Genomic DNA, 21,427 nt, shown 5'->3' on the forward strand with positions numbered 1-21,427 from the left:
GATGTGGACCATTTTTATCTTCCCAACACAGTTCAGTTGGTAAAGAATCTGCCTGCAAAGCAGGAGACCTGGGTTCTATTCCTGGGTCGGGAAGATCCCCTGGAGAAGGAAATGGCAATCCACTCCAGTATTTATTCTTGCCTGGAAAATCCCATGGACAGAGGAGCCTGGCGGGCTACAGTCCATGGGGTTGCAAGAGTCAGACTCGACTTAGTGACTAAACCACATTGAATTTGCTACAATATAGCTTGTGTTTTATATTTTTATTTTGTGGCCACCAGGCATGTGGGATCCCAGCTCCTGGACTAGGGATTAAACCCACACCCTCTGTATTGGAAGGTGAAGTCCCAACCACTGAACCTCCAGGGAAGTCCCCTGCGACTACTGCTTTCAAACAGTTTGGGTCTGGCCTGGTTAATGGGCAGGCTATAATAGACTATAGGTCTATTTTTTTCCTTCATGTTCTTAAGGACTCCTATACCCAATCGTTCCATTCATGGATGAACAATACAAAAGGTCTAGAATATTCAGGGAGCAATAATGTGGGAGGATTTTACAAAGCCCATTTGAATTCAGGAAAGGTTTCTTCAGGTTTTATTTCCCAAGGAAGAGACTTCCGAGTGCTATTTTAGTTCACAGAGTGGGGAAGCCAATCAAGACATATGAGACTCAGGACCTACAATATCCTGCAAGACAAAGGAATCCTTACAGGTCTAGGATAATTTTGAATGGTATTTATACTTTCTAAAGACAGAAAGATTCCTTTTGCAGAGAATTCATGCCCTAGATAATGAACTACCTCTTTTGAGAACTGAGGCTTATCTTGAGGTCTTACAGCTTTTTATAGGAGCCCCTGGTGGCTCAGATGGTAGAGTCTGCCTGCAGTGCGGGTGACCTGGGTTCTAGCCCTGTGTTGGGAAGATCCCCTGGAGAAGGAAATGGCAACCCACTCCAGTACTCTTGCCTGGAGAATCCCATGGACGGAGGAGCCTGGTAGGCTACAGTCCATGGGGTCACAAACAGTCGGACACGACTGAGCGACTTCACTACAGCTTTTATAAGCCAGTCATGTAACAGATATGTTAAATTGATTCCTGAGTTCTCCAGGGATGAGGAACAAAGAAGCACGTCATTTACGTATCAAATCAAGGCAGAGTCTCTGAGAACTTCCGGAAGAGTATTTAAATCCCGGTGTTAAATTTGTGAAAAAGATGAGGGAGCCTCAGTAAACCCCTGATGCACTGCTGTCCAGTAAAAGCAAACATTGACTTACTTTGTCCACAAGGATGCTGAAGAAAGCAGAACATAAATCTACAACTACTAAAGCATTTGGACTCGACTAGTACATTTGCCAACAAAGTTATTAGCTTTGGTACCCCTAGAAACTTCAGTATCACAATGGCTTTTGCTTATGGCTCTAAGGTCTTATACAAATCTCCATCCAAAACAAAACAAAACAAAATCTCCATCCCAGTCTACAGGGTTTCTTTAAAGATAAGAACAGTGCAAGAACTGATACAGGGGATAATAAGCCTCTGACTTAGTACATCGTCTGATATAGAGGTGAACCTGTGTATGGCTTCAGGCTTCAAGGGGTACTGAGGTGAATTAGGAAGTGGTTTAGAAGGATCATTCTGAATTTTAATGAGTTTGGGACTTTTTATTGTTTCCACATCTGTGGAAGAGGCCCATAGAGTATCAGGGATTTCAGAGAGATCTATCAGTTCAGTTCAGTTCAGCCGTTCAGTCCTGCCCAACTCTTTGCAACCCCATGGACTGCACCACGCCAGGCTTCCCTGTCCATCACCAACTACCAGCGCTTGCTCAAACTCGTGACAATCGAGTCGGTGATGCCTTTCAACCACCTCATCCTCTGTTGTCCCCTTCTCCTCCTGCCTTCAAACTTTCCCAGCATCAGGGTTTTTTCCAACTTGTCAGTTCTTCTCATCAGGTGGCCAAATAGCATCCTTACTTTATGGAATTTAATAGTCTCCGCAGGATAATCAGTTTGGACTTGGAGAATACATAATGCCTCAGTGTCAGATGAGTCTGGAAATTCTAAGATTATTTCTCCCCATGAAAATTTTACTAGGCTTTATAATGCAGAAAGCCGGTCTTCCCTCCACCCAAAATGAACAACTTTTTATTGAAGTATAGCTCATTTACAATTTGTGTTAGTCTCAGGTATACAGCAAAGTGATTCACTTATAGATATATACTTTTTCAGATTACTTTCCATTATAGGTTATTGAGTGAAGAGTGCAGTCGCTCAGTCATGTCCGACTCTTTGCAACCCCATGGACTGTAGCCTACCATGCTCCTCCATCCATGGGATTTTCCAGGCAAGAGTACTGGAGTGGGTTGCCATTTCCTTCTCCAGAGGATCTTCCCGACCCAGGGATCGAATCCGGGTCTGCCTCATTGTAGGCAGACACTTTACCATCTGAGCCACCAGAGAAGCCCTTTATAGGTTATTACAAGATGTTGAATATAGTTTCCTGTGTCATAGTAGGTCCTATTGTCTATTTTCGTATAGTAGTGTGTATCTCTTAATACCAAACTCCTAAATGATTCCTTCTCTCTTCCTTTCCCCTTTGCTAACCTTAAATTTGTTTTCTGTCTGTGAGTCTGTTTCTGTTTTGTGAAAGTGAAAATGAAAGTAAAAGTAACTCAGTCGTGTCTGACTCTTTGCAACCCCAAGGACTGTCCATGGAATTCTCCAGGCCAGAATACTGGAGTGGGTAGCCTCTCTCTTCTCCAGGGGATCTTCCCAACCCAGGTCTCCCATATTGCAGGCAGATTCTTTATCAGCTGAGCCACAAGAGAAGCCCAAGAACAGTGGAGTAGGTAGCCTATCCTTTCTCCAGGGGATCTTCCTGACCCAGGAATCGAACCGGGGTCTCCTACATTTCAGGTGGATTATTTACCAACTGAGCTATCAGGGAAGCCCATTTCTGTTTTGTAAATAAGTTCATTTGTATCATTTTTTAAGGTTCCATATATAAGTGATATCATGTGATATTTGCCTTTGTCTGACTTACTTCACTGAAGATGATAATCTCTAGGTCCATCCATGTTGCTGCAAATGGCATAATTCCATTCTTCTTTACAGATGAGTAATATTCCATTGGGGTGGGTACGTTTATGCACTGTGTGTACACATATCACATCTTTATCCATTCAACTGCTGATGGACATTTAGGTTGCTCCCACATCTTGACTACTGTAAATAGTAGGTAGCTGTATAAGTAAATAAATAGTGAATAGCTGTATCTAGGAAATTCAGAGGGGTGTTATCATATAATAGCAAAATATCACTTTCAGAGAAAGAGCCAACAGTTATGGGTTCCAATAAAGGAATTATTTGAACTTGACATTATTCCGAGGTAGTTCTTCATGTATCACGTGGCTTTATTTCTTTTTATTTTAATATTTAAAATTTTTTTATTTATGTATTAGCTGTGCTGGGTCTTCACTGCTGCATGGGCTTATCTCTAGTTGTGGCAAGTGGGGGCTACTCTGAGGTTGCAGTTTGTGGGCTTCTCATTGCTGTGCGGGCTTCAGTAGTTATGATTCCCAGGCTCCAGAGCACAGGCTTAATAGTTGTGGCACATGGGCTTAGCTGCTCTGCAGCATGTGGGATCTTCCTCCCAGACCAGAGATCTAACCCATGTCTTCTGCACTGGCAGGTAGATTCTTTACTGTTGAACCACAAGGGAAGCCCCCATGACAGTTTTAAAGTAAATAGAGTTGGGGGGTGGCAGGAAGGAGCTCCCTGGGGGCCTGGTGTTTAGGATTGGGGCTTTCACTGCCATGGCCTGGGTTCAATCCCTCATGGGGAACTGAGATCCCACCAGTCATGTGGAACAGCCAAAAGAATAAAAAGAAAGAAAAGAAATAAGTAAATAGAGCTGCTCTGGTATCTATCAATATGGTAGAAATTCTCTATTTAAGTTTACTTTAATTTTCATTCTTGAGTTAAAGGAATCATTGAAAGTAGCTTACTGGGCAACTTCTTGGAGGCTTATCATTGTTGACAGTCATCACAAGAATCTGGGAGTTGTGGGCTGTCTTATAGGGCAACTGGATTGTTAAAAGTGGGCCAATCTACCACTATCCCTTTTGATTACACGTATCTCTACCAATAGGGTCAAAATATGAAGTAGGAATGTATCTCCTGAAGTTGGGTCAGGATTGTTACCTTGAATTTATTTGCCTGATAGCCTTTTTCTGTTCTACTGTTCTTTCAAAATGTTCAGCAAAATGTTGAAGCTTTGGGAGGGAAGTGACTTCCGATTCTTATTTATCGGAATAAATAAGAGCTCCATAACAAACCATGGAGCTCTGGGTGAAGCCTATTAACAAAATGGGGACACAAGGGAAAACTAGTCCCCAGATTTTTGAGACCAGAGTATTGTCTGTGTGTGCTAGGTCACTATAGTCGTGTCTGACTCTTTGTAACCCTCTGGACTATATAGCTCCCCAGGCTCCTCTGTCCAAGGGATTCTCCAGGCAAGAATACTAGAGTGGGTTGCCATGCCCTCCTCCAGGGGATTTTCCCAACCCAGGGACTGAACTGAAATAGACAATCTTGCTTAGACTTCAAAGACAAAGCAGAGCAGGCCTCTGACCCAGTTTGTTAACCTTCCTGGACTGCCTGAGGTGGGTGCAAGCCTTGTAGCACCATAGATAAGATGAATCTTGAGATTGTTGAGCCCCTAGAGGTAGTCTAGTAAACCAAGCCTCAGGCTTAACAACATTCCAAGTTTTACATGACAAAACAAACAGCATTATCAAGAAACCACAGCTGCAATTTGCTTACAAATTGATGATGATATCAGTTTCTGTCCTGGGATTATAAGTGAGAACTCCAAAATGCAGTTTTTCAAGTCTCACCCCAGCGAGTGCTGCCTAGTACCTCTTCTCAATTGGGACTCCAGATGTGCTGTGTCATGGGACTTCCCAGCACTGTTTAAGTCTGTATGTTGGTCAAAACCGTATTTGGTGATGTATCCTCTTTAGTTCTCTTTTCTTTTAATGTTAGTATACTGAAAGTAAGCTAGATAATTCTCTAATTAGTATTATCTATTTGTATAGAAAGAAGGGCTTATTTTGTTAACAAATCCTTTGAACTTGAGAGGAAAGTGAAAACTTTCTGCAAAGCAGGGTCTTTTCAATATATTTCTTAAAGCCAATTTTGAGCATTTCCTGGATTCAGTATCATGCTAACAAACTAGCTCAGCAGGTAAAGAATCCGCCTGCGATGCAGGAGACCCTGGTTCAATTCCTTGGTCGGGAAGATCCACTGGAGAAGGGATAGGCTACCCACTTCAGTATTCCTGGGCTTCCTTGGTGGCTCAGCTGGTGAAGAATCCACTTGCAATGCGGGAGACCTGGATTCAATCCCTGGATTGGGGAGAACTCCTGGAGAAGGGAAAGGCTACCAAAAACGAAGATCATGGGATCCGGTCCCAACACTTCATGGCAAATAGATGTGGAAACAATGGAAACAGTGAAAGACTATTTCCTTGGGTTCAAAAATCACTGCAGAAGGTGACCGCAGCCATGAAATTAAAAAATGCTTGCTCCTTGGAAGACAAACCTAGACAGCATGTTAAAAAGCAGAGACATTACTTTGCCGGCAAATGTCTGTAGAGCCAAAGCTATGGTTTTTCCAGTAGCCATTTTGGATGTGAGAGTTGAACCATAAAGAAGGCGGGAATCATTCCAAGAATTGATGATTTCCAACTGTGGTGTTGAAGACTCTTGAAAGTCCCTTGGACTGCAAGGAGATCAATCCAGTCAATCCTAAAGGAAGTCAGTCCTGAATATTCATTGGAAGGACTGATGCTGAAGCTCCAATACTTTGGCCACCTGATGCGAAGAACTGACTCACTGGAAAAGACCCTGATTCTGGGAAAGATTGAAGGCGGGAGAAGGTGACGACAGAGGATGAGATGGTTGGATGGCATCACCGACTCGATGGACATAAGTATGAGTAAGCTCCGGGAGTTGGTGATGGACAGGGCGTGCTGCAGTCCATGTCGGAGTCAACTGAGCGACAGAACTGAAATGAACTGAAGTGAGCAGCAAGCCGGCCCGGGCGGGCGTGAGCAGACTCGCCGCGCGGTGGGCGTGGTCTCTCCGGCCCTCCTCCCGCCGGTCCTCTTCTCCCCACGCCCCGCTCTCTCCGTCCGGTCTCCGCATGCGCGGCCGAGCCCTGGGGGCGGGGCTGCTCCATCCGGGTATCCAGCGGCCTGTGGGTGTTCTGTTTTCTTGGCTGGAACCTGGAGCGGTAGGTGGGAGGCCCGGCCCCGGCGCGACACGGGGATCCGGACGTACTGCAACCGGCCAGGCTGGACTTAAAACTGTAAGTACCAGGCGGGAGTAGGGGGAAGGGGAGGGGCCGCCCGCTGCCGGCCGATTGAGGCTGGAACCGTCTGCCCGGCTGATGCTGCCTGGGGCTTTGCGTCCATCCTCTTGGGGACGCTGCAGACTCAAGCCAGCGCCTTGCTGGACCCTTCTTTCCTGCCCACTTACTGCTGACCTTTGTTCGGCCGGGGGCGGGAGAGGGCGACCACCTCCGCGCTCCGGACACTGCCCTCCCCTGGACGTCGCAGGATGCCTGAAAACCGAAAATCACCATGCTCCTCCCTCCCCGCCCCCGCTACTTTAGATCTGGGGAAGCTGACACCCGGGAAGGAGTTGAAGCCGGCTGGTCCCCTCGGCGAGGGGCCTGGCCGAGCTAGAAGAGCTAGATCTAGTTCCCACGTCTTCCCAGTCGCTGGCCACCCTCTACACCTCACATCCCCGGGGTCTGGAGGGGCGGAGTTTGGGGTTGAGTGTGCGGGTCGTAAACCAAAGCAAAACGGAGGATTCGGGTTGGCGTCATCGGGGCAGATCGAAAGCAAAAGATACTGGATTGCTATTCTGCCCAGGGAAGAATTTTTTTTTTTAAGTTAATTTTCAAAATTAGACTTGTCCTCAAGGCACAGCTTTTAATTTAATTTTTAAAACGGAGTTTCCAACTGGGTTCGTTACTTTTGTAACAACCCTGGTTGTCAACTACAGAGTAGCTTCATAGAGGTTAAGATTCACTGTGGGAATTTGGATGTTTGCTTATGAACAATTTACACTTAAGGCAGGCTTTTTCATCTTCTGAGACAGAGATAATATGGATGTGTCTCACACTGGGTCTGTATAGCTCAGAGGAATGTTTTGTGTAATTGTCTATGGTAACTTACCCGTGGTAATTTAGCAGTGGATTCCTTTGTCTTTCTTTCGTTTCATCCTTCCTTCCGTGTGTGTGTGCGCGCGTGCGCGCGTGCTTACTCGCTCAGTCGTGTCTGACTCTGCGCCCTTCTGGACTGTGTCCCACCAGGCTCCTCTGTGCACGGGATTCTCCAGGCAAGAATCCCGGCGTGGGCTGCCATGCCCTCCTCCTCCGGGGGACCTTCCCGACCCAGGGCTCCAACCCGCGTCTCCTGTGGTCTCCCGCATTGCAGGCGGATTCTTGACCCTGCGTCGTGAAAGCCCTCCTTCCTGCCTTTTCTTTATTCCCCCTTTCCTTTTTTAATGGTCTGAATTAATACTGACTTCAATTGTGTGCTTTCTTTTGGCTGGAAAACATGTTAGAATCAGAGGTAGAGATTATTAAAATGAAATGGCTGTTCTTTACATAGACGGCTTCCCTTATGGTTCAGCTGGTAAAGATTCTGCCTGCAATGCGGGAGACCTGGGTTTGATCCCTGGGTTGGGAAGATCCCCTGGCGAAGGGAAAGGCTACCCACTTCAGTATTCTGGCCTGGAGAATTCCATGGACTGTATGTATAGTCCACGGGGTTTCGAAGAGTCGGACACGACTGACCGATTTTCACTTTCACTTTTACACAGAAATGAAGCCACAAGACAGGCTTGGAAAAAAAATAATGAAGTGAAAGGACTTGATGTGAAGAAACATGTTATAGATAAAATGTGTAAATTGTTAGGAGAATTATTTTTCATCTGAGTCCATACTTTAACTCAACCAAAATTTTATCATTTGTCTCTTCACTGTGCTAGTGCTCCTGGACTCTAAATATCTAAAGAACATAATAACTTCATTTGGAATTAAAGTTAATAATCATTATAAATTTTTTTCAGTATTTGGACACCCACTTTTGCTTAAAATCATCTTTTAAATTAAAAAAAAAAACAACAACTAAATGAGTCCACACTTTGTTTTCCAGAGTTCTGTGGAAATTCATCAAAAGCTGAATCTCAAATGTTCTGAAATATTATGTAGCAAATAAAGTATTTATAACTTCATTTTTATTAAATTATTCCTAAACTGATGTTTTCTAGAAACATAAGTCAAATTTGAAGAAATTCACTAGAAGTACTGTATTAAGTTGGTTTTGTTTGTTTGTTTAAGTGACCTGAAAAAATGTCTGGATTTCTGGAAGGCTTGAGGTGCTCAGAGTGCGTTGATTGGGGGGAAAAGCGCAATACTATTGCTTCCATTGCTGCCGGTGTTCTAGTAAGTGTCCTTGATCATTTGGGCCTTCCTTAATTTGATGTGTTTGTTTTTATGTATTTTGAATTCTGTGTGATTTAAGTATGTACTATTTATTTTATCTTTGACCACTGAATTTTTAAAAATAAATGTTGATATTTTTGTTTATGAGAGGATTTATGTATTCCATTTAAAGAGTTGACATTATGGCTTAAAATTTGATATTTTTCTTTTACTGCATAAAACATAGTATAGTGAGACAGTATATTTTATATATTTATTCACAACATGGATTATGCCTCCTCTTAGTGAGTACATGAAGTTACCAAGAAGTGTTCAAGAAACAATGAGGTCAAAACCATTCAAAAGATATGACTGCATTTCTCCATAACTTAACTTTTCAGTCTCATTAGATAAATAAAGAGCTCATTAAAATATATTGTTTAGAAGTAATTTATAGAATAAAATTCTTATTTATATTACAAATCCTCAAGGCATGTGATATTTTTTTGTGCTCTAATGTTGACATATACTCTAAAGAATGAATTTTAAGTAAACAAGCAAAAATCTAAGTTTAAATATGTCTCTTTGCCTAGCCTCTTGACAGTTATAATCTATGAAAAATAAATTGTCCTAAATTTTTCCAGAGTAATGTCGAAATATAAAACTGCGATAGAAATTCTGCTCTTATATTTTAAAAAAAGCTTTGAATTTTAGTCTCTGAGGAAAATATATTGAGTATGTTGGGCTCAAAGTGTTTAAAAAAAAAAAGGCAAAAGAATACCCAGTAAAAATGTCATTAATATAGATCTGTCTGTAACCTGATAAAAATAATTTGATTAACCTAAAATAGTTATTTATAAATAAATAGAGCTAACTAGTTCAAGGTTGGAAGTGGAGATAGAGAAAGGGGTTACTTTCCAAATCTGCTAAACTACATGTCAGAATTTGGTTAATATCATCTTTTGTAAGTGTCTGCTCCAGTGATAAAAAATATTTATGCAGTTTTAATGTCTTTTTTCATTTTATATTTGTCCTTGATAATGTCCAGAGCCAAATTCAATTAAGATAAATTATAATTTTGTGTTTTAATTGAATTTAGCATCACCCCTGAAACCATCTGTAGACTGCACTGTTCATCAAAAGAGAAGGCAGTACTGCACGGCACATTGTTTATTTCACAGCACCAAGAGACTAGCTAAAATTCTATCAACAATAGTTATTCCCCATATTATTTTGAGTACTGTTGTTTTCATTTTCAATAATATCTTTCTGGAGGTTTTTATCATCAGCAACAGGCCACTCCTCTTGTCAGTTCAAGTCTAAATGACTTTTTTTCTTTCTCCTGCCATGAAATATAATTTACTTTTAGTTCACAAAAATTAGATCACAGACTTTTTAAGTGACAGTATAAAAGAATGATTGTAATCATCTTAGAAAAGAAGTTTGTGTTAATAAATAATAGTTGTGGGATTTTAGAGTATCTAATCCTTCATCAGATACTAAGCAAAGTGCTAATTGTATGCAAGAAACTGCTGGAAGATTTAAGAAAATTGTGGACTTTATTAGAAGGGATCTCTTCACTTAGATTCTTTGCTTTTTAGCCAGTAAGACAAGAAATGACTGTCATTTCTCCTCCTGTGGTTTGTTTTAGTTTTTTACAGGCTGGTGGATCATCATAGATGCAGCTGTCATTTACCCCCGCATGGACGAATTCAACCACTCCTACCACGCATGCGGTGTCATAGCAACCATAGCCTTCTTAATGTAAGTGTCATCGCTGGTGACATGACTTGCAGATTGTCCCAAGAGAAATATGTTTTACATACAGTTGAGTAGAGTTAAGATTTTTAAATGTTACCAAATTAACATATGGGTTGTAATTTAAAAGTCAAATCATAGAGAAGGACTTAGGAAGAAAAACAGTGATCCTCTTTTCTGTTCTTCTTATTTTAATATTTATTTATTTGGCTGAGCTGGGTCTTTAGTTGCAGCAAGGGAACTCTAGTTGCAGCATGTGGGATCTAGTTCCCTGACCAGGAATTGAACCCAGCCCCCCACCGCACACACACAAACACACACACACACACTGAGAGTGTGGGGCTTAGCCACTGAACCAGCAGGGAAGTCCCCAGAGCAAGCTTCTAAAGAAAGCAAGGCTGTCTCAATTTAGAGTGGTATTCTGTGAAGCTCAGTGAAAGACGTTTTCTGTTTGGAACATGTGTCAGGGATGGACAGAGTAAGATTTTACCGCTTGCATCTCTTCGTGGTGAGTATGTCTGATGTGTACAAAAAGAAAACTAGATAGGACCAAGCTAAAGATCACTCCAATCTTGGCAAGGTATAACTCTAAGAATATCACTCTCAAATTTTAGCAAGAATCAGAATCATCTAAAGGATTTGTTCAAATTCAGATTGCTGGGCCTTACACCCAGAATTTCTGCTTCAATAAACTTGGGGTAGAACCAGGGAATTCTCATTTTAAAGCATGTCCAGGTGATGCTGATTCTGCTGGTCTGGGGACTGTATCCAGTGCTTCACAGGATACTGATTGAGGGGCCTTGCCTATTATTGTATGAACCCATTACTCAAGACTCCTGAAGACTTAAATTTGCAGAACTCTTATGGTTAGATAGCATCACCAACTCAATGGACATGAATTTGAGCAAACTCCAGGAAATAGTGAAGGACAGGGAAGCCTGGCACGCTGCAGTCCATTGGGGTGGCAAAGAGTTGGACCTGACTTAGAGACTGAACAATAACAACAACAGCTTGTTGTACCTGGCAGTTTGATGTCATGGATAATTTCCTCTTAGAGTCAGAGACCCTGATCTCTTGGTTTTATTTTGTTCACACAGGATTAATGCAGTATCAAATGGACAAGTCCGAGGTGATAGTTACAGTGAAGGTTGCCTGGGTCAAACAGGTAAATAGATGCAAACAACATCTTACTGTACATTCTTAAAATAAGAATTATACATATAAGGGCCACTTGTCTGACTTCTTCAGATCGGGAATAGGATGGAGATGTATCTAAGGAGAGGTTGTAGAAAAGTTGCATTTGGTCAATGGTTGCCAAATAGTTCAGAATACAAAGTTTTGAGTATATAACCCTGTCCAATAATAGTCCTATATAGATATAAATGTATATAGTGTATAGTAAAAAACACTATATAATAATACATTATGCAAAGTGCAAAGTAGACTTTCTAGTACTTGAAGCTTTACTATACAAATTATTTTCTTCCCTTTTTTGCCAACCTTACTTGATTGAATTAAGCATTTTGATACAGCTTTGATTCATAGTTTTTGGCATGTCTCAAAATACACAACATAACATTTATGTTATCTTGACTATTCTTAAGTGTACAGTTCAGTAGTAGGTACATTCATTTTTATTGTGCAGCCAGTCTCCAGAACTCTTTTAATCTTGCAAAACTGAATAGGCAATAGAGTTGCAGTGGTTAGACTCACCCAGGCCTGCCTGTTTCCGCTAAGGAACTCACGTCCCCTGGACCCATGGCCATGTGCCCAGGTAGGCAGGGCACAGAATGTGTGTAGCAAACTTCCTGTAGGGTCCAATTGAGCCAGAGATTTGAGGAGACGGATACTTACTGAGCATTTTAGATGGTAAACTTATATCCATACAAAAATGAACCTGAATATAGGCAAATTTTAGGTGACTTTTTCCCCCCCGCCCTAGTGAAATAAAAAGAACTGCAGTGGTCGATTCTGGTCTGTGTTTTCAGACTCCCTCTGGTTCACTCTCTGTTACCAATAGATGAACTTAAATAGAAGCAATACAGATATACTGATATACTGTGACCTTGTAAAATCTAAATGAAGAGATAAAAATGTTAGCACAGCTCTGGGGGTCCAGAGCTGGTTGTATTTGTGTATCATATCATATCTATAAGTAAGAGCTTATTATTTCAGAACTATTGTTTTATATCTTGGGTATGAAATCAGAAATTTACATATAACATTATTTGCTGTACTTTATTGAGCAAGGCAAGGTTTTTATTAAAATGCATTTGTGCTAATTAAGTAAACTCATCTCAGAATTCACTTTAGGCGAGCTAATGACTGTTTCAATCAGTCAGTTCAGTTGCTCAGTCATGTCTGACTCTTTGCGACCGCATGGACTGCAGCACCCCAGGCTTCCCTGTCCATCCCCAACTCCCAGAGCTTACTCAAACTCATGTCCATCGAGTTGGTCATGCTATCCAAGCATCTCATCCTCTGTCATCCCCTTCTCCCGCCTTCAATCTTTCCCAGAATCGGGATCTTTTCCAGTGACTCAGTTCTTCGAATCAGGTGGCCGAAGTATTGAGTTTCAGCTTCAGTATCAGTTCTTCCAATGAATAGTTAGGACTGTTTTCCTTTAGGATGGACTGGTTTGAGCTCCTTGCAGTACAAGGAACTCTCATAAGTCTTCTCCAACACCACAGTTCAAAAGCATCAATTCTTCGGCCCTCAGCTTTCTTTATAGTCCAACTCTCACATCCATACATGACTACTGGAAAAACCATGGCTTTGACTAGACGGACCTTTGTGGGTAAAGCAATGTCTCTGCTTTTTAATATGCTGTCTAGATTGGTCATAGCTTTTCTTCCAGGGAGCAAGCATCTTTTAATTTCATGGGCTGCAGTCACCATCTGCAGAGATTTTGGAGCTCAGGACATAAGGTCTGTCACTGTTTCCATTTTTTCCCCGTCTATTTGCCATGAAGTGATGGGACCGGATGCCATGACTCTGTTAGTAAATCTTCATAAATATTATATAAGCGTGATTTATAAGTTGATTGTCTTTCCCTGTTAATGTGATTTTAATGCTGTCTAGGCACTTAGAATGTAAAGACAAAAGTCGACAGGGAAACGGCCAGCGTCCACACCGACAACGCTTAGCACAGTTCCCACTATTCTGGCTTTAGACTCTGATGGCAACTGCACATGTTTTTCTCTCTGGGTTTTTGTCTTTTTTTGAAAGGCTAATTGAACTGAGTGCTGCCATTTAAGAAACAATTCTCGTAAAATTTCTCTTAAGGTGCTCGCATTTGGCTGTTCATTGGCTTCATGTTGGCCTTTGGCTCTCTGATTGCATCGATGTGGATTCTTTTTGGAGGATATGTTGCTAAAGGTAAGAGAAAACACAGTTTACCTTTTACTTCAATGGAATTTTGAAATTTTGCATTAAAGTTGTTTTTTTTAGAATAAAGTTTTCTTTGTATAGTTCAGCCAACTACTAGCAATGCATTTGTGCCCAGGAACCCCCCCTCCCTAATCTGTATTTGTATTTGTTTTGTTTGCTATGTTTTTAGTATTCCTTTCTCCTGTATTTTTTCTTTTCATCTAGAGCCTGGAAGGGATGGGACACAGCTCCATACCTTGTTTCTCTTTGGCTTCCAAAAACCTCAGGAGCAGAACACATATCTTGTCCAGCTATATGGCAAGTCTTGACTTGCTGAATAACATGCAGACAAAGCTTTAACAGCCTAGAATTGAAATTTATTGAGCTCAGCCTCCTTGATAATATATCGTCATCTTCTTTTAGATAAAAAAGCAAATGAACACTTAATGCATATCTGCTATATAAGGCCAGTTTGAGGCAAGCTAGGAAAAGACCTCCTCTCAGGTCCCTGGTTGAATCTTTGCCTTGAGGGACCCCAGAAAAATATGAAATTCATTCAGTGTTCTAGGTAAAATTGACTATGCTTATCATAGTAAAAAATAAGATATTAATGATTTGCCAAACTGGACCAGCAGAAATCTAATCTAGCTCATATTTTAACACTTCACTTTGTTAGATAAGATGTAATTCTTGGGTTAAAATAATTGGTTTCCTGATTTTTTTATTCAAATTGTTTAAATCTTGCAGATAGGAATGATAGGCAGTTTTAAATATTTATAGTTCTTCTTTTATTTATGTAATTTTTTATAAAACCATGTTGCTAAAAATATAGAAAAGAAAGAGAAGAAAAACTGATAATCTTACTGCTCTTAAATATTTTGGTATATTTTCTTTGGTTTCTTTTGTTTCTTAAATAGTTGTAATCATAGTATAAATATAATTTTGAACCTAGCCTTTTGCCTATCATACGAAATTCTCTTGCTGCTACAAAATTTATCACCATCATAGTTTAAAAACAAAAATGTTACTTTTTTATCATGTGAATTGCATAATTCTTACTCATTGTAGAAAACTGAGAATATAAAAGAACTCAAAGAGGAAAGTAAAATTACTGATAATTCTTCTTTCCTAGATAACAACTATTAATACAGAGCCCCTTTTTGTAGGAAGGTGTTCATCTCATAGATTTTGAAGTTATTTTCCTAAAGGCTTCTGAAGCCAAGTTATGCTTTGAGAATTATTAGCAGCAAATCTGTAATTTTATGAAGTGCCTTTATATAGAATCTTTATGAGTCATTCTAGTGGTAATGGTTATTTAATGTGGCCTTCTAGTACAGAGGGCCTATACAAACCAGCTATTATGGTAGCCAGATTAACTTAAAACTCTTAGGAGGAAAAGTTGCTATTCATCACGCCTCAGTTTGTCAGTGAGTGATCATTGACAGCTCCAATAGTAAAAACTTGAAGAATTTCAACTTCAGTTCAGGATAAAATCGAGACAAGATGGTCCTTTGGCAGTCTTTCCTATCTTAGTGGCTACTTTCTCCATCCAGGTGTTTAGGCCCAAAACATGGGTGGTTAAGGCCTGTCAAAGATGACCTCTTTCTCTTACATCCCACAGCCTAATCCATCCCCAGATTCTGTTGATTCTGCTATTAAAATATATCCTGAATATGACCACTTTTTATCTCCTCTGTTGCTCCCACCCTGGTTCCATCCATGATAGTCTCTGGCCTGATTTCCTAAAACAGCTTGTTTGTGTCCCCTCCCCACCCTCACCCCTCTTTAGTCTACTGTCAGCAGCGCAGCCAGAAGATCCTGTTGAAGTGTGTCAGCTCAAGTCACTTTTCTGCTCAAAACCTTCCAGTGATTTTTTTCCCTCTCACCCAGATTGAAAATCAGAGTCCTCAGCACGACTGTGAAGCTGCGAAGGATCTGCACTGCACCCCCACCCAGCCGCTCATCCTTCTTTGATCTGTCTCCTGCTTTCCTCTCTTTGGCCCTTGTGACTGTTCCTCCACTGAACTAGCATGCTACCACCCCAGGGCTTTTGCACTTGTCGTTTTGCTGCTTCTGCATGGCTGCTTCTGCCCTCACTTTCTTTGTGTTCTTACACTTTTCCTTGCCTCAGCTTCCCATGAGGTCCTTCTGGCCATCTGTCATCATTCAGTACACTTCCCATACCTTTCCTGCTTTACTTTTTCTTCTTACTCACTCTTAACAGTGTTTAGCTCCACGAAGGCTAGCATTTCTCCTGTTTTGTTTACTGTGTTATCCTCAGCACATTCAACAGTGCTGGTACACAGAATGTGCTCGGTATTTATTAAATAAATGAAGGAAGCTACTGTTTACTAAACCAGAACTACACTCTGATATGTACTGTGTCATTTAATACCCACACCAATCATAGTTGCCAGAAAAATCAATTATGTTAGGCAGGAAAACTGACATTCACCAGTTTATCAGAAACTGAATGTTTTGAGATCATGCACCTCTAACTGTTACAATTACTTTTATAGAAAAAGCCGTAGTATACCCTGGGATTGCTGTATTTTTCCAAAATGCCTTCATCTTTTTTGGGTAAGTTTGTTTTGCATTCTTCCTCCTATCTTTTTTTTCTTTTTTTAAAGTGATACTTTATTTTATGTCATTGACTGTATTTAGTTGCTTAATTTCCTCCTGTCTAATGCCTCTCCCCCATGTTATTGTCATAAAATAAGAATGAGACTGAGACAGATATTTTTAATACGTGGGTTGGTTTACTGCCAACCTTGGAAACATACATTGATTTTTTTAAATGCCACCACCTCTCCTTTAATGAAGACTTGTGATTCATGTAGATTTAGTTATCTGGCACTGGCACTGTTCATTTAAAATTTATGTCTCTAACAGTTGCTTTTAGTGAAAGCCTGCCTAAAGCCATTTCTTCTTAAAATTTTGTTTCTGGATGCATTTTATGGTTCTTTCTGTCTTTGGTGTCACTAGAATTTATGTGTGATATTTGAGGTGTAAAGCCTTGACCTTTTTTTTATCTTTCTGATGCAATGACGAAAGATTACTTAGACCCTAAAAACCTTAATACTTTTATCACTAATCTTTTCTAATGTTCACTCTTTCCTGGACATATAGGGCATGCCCTATCCCCTTTCCCTAGCCTCCTTCTTCACCCCACCTCCCAAAAAAACAACAGAAATTTCCCTTTATCCTATGTATCAGGAGTTCTTAATTCCCATTGCATGGGTAGGCTTCTAAAAACTGGGAACCACCAGACATATCTGCATGCAAGACATTGGTTTTTCTGTTTATTTCTGGGAAGAGAGCCTATGGCTTTCATCAAATTTTCAAAGATGTCTAAATCCAGAAAAGGTTTTTTTAAAAAAACTAAGCAAAACTGCTGTATATTCTAGGACAGTCTGTTCTAGGACTTCGCCTTCCCTTCCTTGCCCCTTCCCACCCACCTCTTGGAAGGAAATAGATAACTCCTGCCTACTTGAACCACTCATGGAATGCTAATAGTTGCCCTTTAACAATAGCCAGCAGTTGGTATTCATACTTTTTCCATTCCACCACAAAGCATTTGCAATTTTATAAAATCAGTTTAGAAATAAGAAAAATGTGAATTTACATGTGGCAAGATATACAGCCTCTTTGGGTCATACCTTGCATCTTGAAACTAGTGGGGAAAATCCAAGAGTTTTTTTGTTTTTTTCTAATGTTAAGCCATTGATTTTTGTGCAGAAAATAATGCCCGAAGTTTCTTGAGCACTTTTTATGTGCAAGACACCATTCTTAGTGTGTTACATGTGTGCTCCCAGATGATTCCTAAAACTCTAAAGGTGGCTCCAGTGTTACCATCACTTTATATGTGAGAAATAGACACAGAGATCATGTTCCAGGTCGTGTGGCTAAAATTCAGGCTATCTGACTCTGAAGTTCAGGCTCCAGGAGGATGGAATTTGGAATGAGTTTAATTAGCATTTTCTCCTTTGTTGAGTCTTCAACCAGTTGCTTAATATTAGTTCTGTTTCCTTCCTGCCCACCCCCGCTCCTTTTTTTTTGTTTTTAAAGAATGTAACACTGTACTTGAAAAAATAGGAAGTGAACCAACCTCACTCTCCAAGTTTTGTAAATTTGGTAAATATAGGTAGATTTGTTATTTTGTAGGGTGGTGTATTATAGCATGTGTTTATTAGAGGGACAGTGTTGATGTTTAGAATTTTTTTTCCTTTCAAGCTATAATGCTGAGGCTTGAACATCTTTAAAGAAGGACCAGGCATCTGAGCTCAGTACTCCGGAATCTCCACAGGGTTAGAGGTGCTCGTGGGAATTCAGTGTCCCACAACTTCAGCCAATGGAAGGTAGCGTAACAGGGTCAGAAAAGCTTCAGGATGGAGTGGTGGGGAGGGGATTTACCAAGAACCAGCCAGGGAAGGCTAAACAGCAGCCTTCTGGGTTTTAATCATTGTTTACTCTAGCAGAGGTGGAGGATAAAGTAAGTTCCACCTTGAGATGCTGTTTCCGGCAGAGAAGTTCCTCTGAGCAGGGAGGAGGAGCCAGAGGATTGAGAGATTTGTGGGAAATTTTTCTTTTTTTTCAATGAGGGAAGAAACACGTGTGTTCATGCAGTAGTTACCACATTTTCACAGAACCTTAAAAACCCATTGCTGACTTGTCTCAAGTTAGTTATAATACGTTATTTTTCTATGCAACAAGTTTGGTTAATTTCTCATGTATTGCTATTGTACTCATTAAATCCAAAAACTGATTTGGTTTTGTGAAAATACTGTAGGCAAAGAGCAGTTAAATCCAACTAATAGACACCATTGTCAGGATAGTTGTAGCAGATTGCCTACCGTCTTTGAATTTATAACAGAACAGTTCTCAGCAACAAACTTAGAAGCTATTGTTTCAGACATCAAAAACAGAAATCAGTACCAAAGGTAACCATCTGACAATGCAAGAGGGAGTGGCTCTTGCCTAAGAAACTCTTGAGGTTGCAGTTTGCATCTGGTGTTTAGGGTGTAAAGTTAAGCCATGCATCTTTTAAGCTATCTGTGGAGTAAAGGCTCTGGTTTTTCTTTTTCTGTAGCAGTAGTTTTGAAATTACCTGGAAGAGCACAGATCAATCGCTTTTTGGAGGTTTATGAAATCCTTTATAAAGGAAAATTCCATGAGGGTACAGACGACTTCCTGGTTGCTTTTTTTTTTTTTCCATTAAAAAACACTCAGGTGCCTACCTTTATAAAGGTCTGTGAAACCTATTTTGTTTTGGCTGTGCTGAGCGGCTTATAGGATATTAGTTCCCCAGGGCAAACCCAGGCCCCTTGCACTGGAAGGGCAGAGTCCTAACCACTGGACTGCTAGGGAATTTCCTATGAAACCTTTTAAAATTGACCATTTTGATTGAGGGTATATCTTTGAGTATACACTGGAAATTGGAAAACAGATGAGAAAACAAATGAAAACCAGCAGATGCCATTGTAGTGTCTCCTTTTCACTCCTCCCTTGCCTTAGCCCCCCGACATCCAAGCCCCGATGAGTTTGCTTCTGAATTGTCTTAATCCTCTTCTCTCTGTGTTCATTTCCTTTGTTAGGCTCGGTCATTCTCATCCCTTCCTGAGCACTTCACACTCTTGACTGATGTCTCTCTTGGGTCCAGTTTTCCTGTATCAGTGTTCCTTCTAAAACACTAGAAAATAGCGGCCCACTCCAGCATTCTTGCCTGGGAAATTCCATGGTCAGAGGAGCCCGGTGGGCTGCAGTCTGCTGGGTCACAAAAAGTCTGACACCACTGAGTGACTAACACTTTCATAGAAGAGATTGCCACTAGGGGCCGTCCAGCAAAATTCAGAACAGCATTGTTTTGTTTTATTGAGCTGACATTTAAAAATGAGGGTATTTTACCTAAAAATCTGAATTCTTGAAAATCTAGAGGACCCGCCAGCCCTGGGCCCTGGCTCAGCAACAGTCGTCTGGAGCTGAAGTTGTTTCTTTTACCGGAGATGCGTCTCTGCGTAGTCCCAGCTCCTGCATTGTCTGGGCCCAAGCTGCCTTTAGTAGATCACAGGCTGGTGCCCGCCCGCTTGACTCATCTGAGGCTCCTGAGGCCCCTGTGGGCAATTTGCCACTCTGGTCAATTGGCTTGCCAAATCCTGACCACGGCCGTTTCTCATCCTCCTTGCCTCTTAAACTGTACTCTAGCCATGTTGGACTCTCCCCTGCTCTACTACACCACAGGTATTTATATCGAGGTATATATCAATGAGCCAAAAACTTTGTTCAGGTTTTTCCATAAGATCCTACAGGAAAACCCTAACGAACGTGTGTGTGTGTGATCTTGTGCATCTGCCCTCTTAAATTGAAGCCTTAAAAAAAAAGCTATAGATACTTCCCAAAATAAAACCTAGAGTATAGGCTCTGTGAGGGCATTTCCTGACATGTCTGTCTCTGGGGCTTTGCCTGAGGACCCGTGTTCTTTTTTTTTTGACCTGTGATCTTTTATTCTCTTTGCCTTTTTTATTTTTCTCCACTTTGCCTTTTGATCTGCCGTTTCCTCCTCTGAAACATCTTCACCATCCCACCAACTCCTGCTTCTCCCACCCTGCCATTCAAACTCCAGCTTATCCTTCCACGTTCTTCTAATATCACCACCTCTGTAAGTCCTTTCCTGACACATTCAGGCAAAATAAATCCCCATATGGGACTTCCCAGTGGTCCAGTGTCTAAGACTCTGTGCTTGCAATGCAGAGTTCGACCTGGGTTCGATCCCTGGTCTGAGAACCAGATCTCAGATCCCACATCACAGCTAAGACCTGGCACAGCCAAATAAATAAATATTAAAAAAAAAAAAAAATCCCCATACGTTCTCTGCTCCCTTAACATGTGGTGTATATGCCTCTCCCCACCCCCGACCCTCTGTCCTTACCACGTTGTGTCATCAACAGCATAAGCAACTTGAAGGTCGGGACTGTATCTTTACCTTTAAAACCCTAGCTTCTCGCACTGCCATCTTGACTCAGAAAAGGCTTGTTAAGGGAATTAGATAATATCAGACATATAATGGTTACACGCTAAACACTGGTTAACTTCTTAAGAGGGACATACGTCTCCAAACTCAGAAGTTCGGGTTGCAGGATAGCTTGTGGTAAACAGCACAGTCGCATACATTGGCCGAGCTTACTACCATGGAATGATCAGTTTCTGTTCTGATACATCCCGTGGGTTTTTTCCATACAGCTCATCAGTTATTCTTTGTTGCTAGTTTCCCACAATTCTAAATCTCTCATCTTTTTTCCCCAGACTCAGCCAGTCGTGTGATATTTCTTGTTCTTTTCACAGAGGACTCGTTTTTAAGTTCGGCCGCACTGAAGACTTATGGCAGTGAAAGCTTCTGGTTCGTTACTGCCCAGCAACCCTGCGTGGGGTTTCTTCTTGTTTGGTTGGTTTTTTTTACTACTCACTCCCAGTCTTTCGTAATGCCATTTTCTAAACTCCTTTCTGAGTATAGTCTGAAATTTGTATAATACTAAAATCATGAGAACTCTCTCTTTAATCAACAACCACAGCAAAATCTATTGTGATATACATTTGATTACGTTTGATTAACTTGTAAAATGTTGAAGAAAAGTATTTCACGTGAGAAATTTTTATTACATTTTATCATGTTTATAAGAATAAATCACAAAAGAAGTCATGGAAGCATCTTATATGAGTATTTGTCATATCCAAGGTCCAAAGCTGCAATTAAAATGCTCTGAAGATTTAATGTGTTTATTTAAATGTGGCCTGTTCTGTGTCAAATAC

General features: G+C 40.9%; 1 protein-coding gene across 1 annotated transcript; it reads left to right on the top strand.

The window, feature by feature from the left end:
• Positions 1–6,210: 6,210 nt before the first annotated feature.
• TMEM50A (transmembrane protein 50A) lies at positions 6,211–21,389 on the top strand. The gene is made up of 7 exons (XM_065930083.1): positions 6,211–6,370; positions 8,414–8,518; positions 10,149–10,261; positions 11,353–11,420; positions 13,541–13,633; positions 16,144–16,204; positions 20,963–21,389. Exons 2-7 carry the CDS (start codon positions 8,426–8,428, stop codon positions 21,006–21,008), a joined length of 474 nt encoding a protein of 157 aa, XP_065786155.1. The 5' UTR covers positions 6,211–6,370; positions 8,414–8,425; the 3' UTR covers positions 21,009–21,389.
• The last annotated feature ends 38 nt before the right edge of the window (positions 21,390–21,427 follow it).

The sequence above is a fragment of the Muntiacus reevesi genome, chromosome 3, assembly GCF_963930625.1.
Source record: "Muntiacus reevesi chromosome 3, mMunRee1.1, whole genome shotgun sequence".
Classification (NCBI taxonomy): Eukaryota; Metazoa; Chordata; class Mammalia; order Artiodactyla; family Cervidae; genus Muntiacus; species Muntiacus reevesi.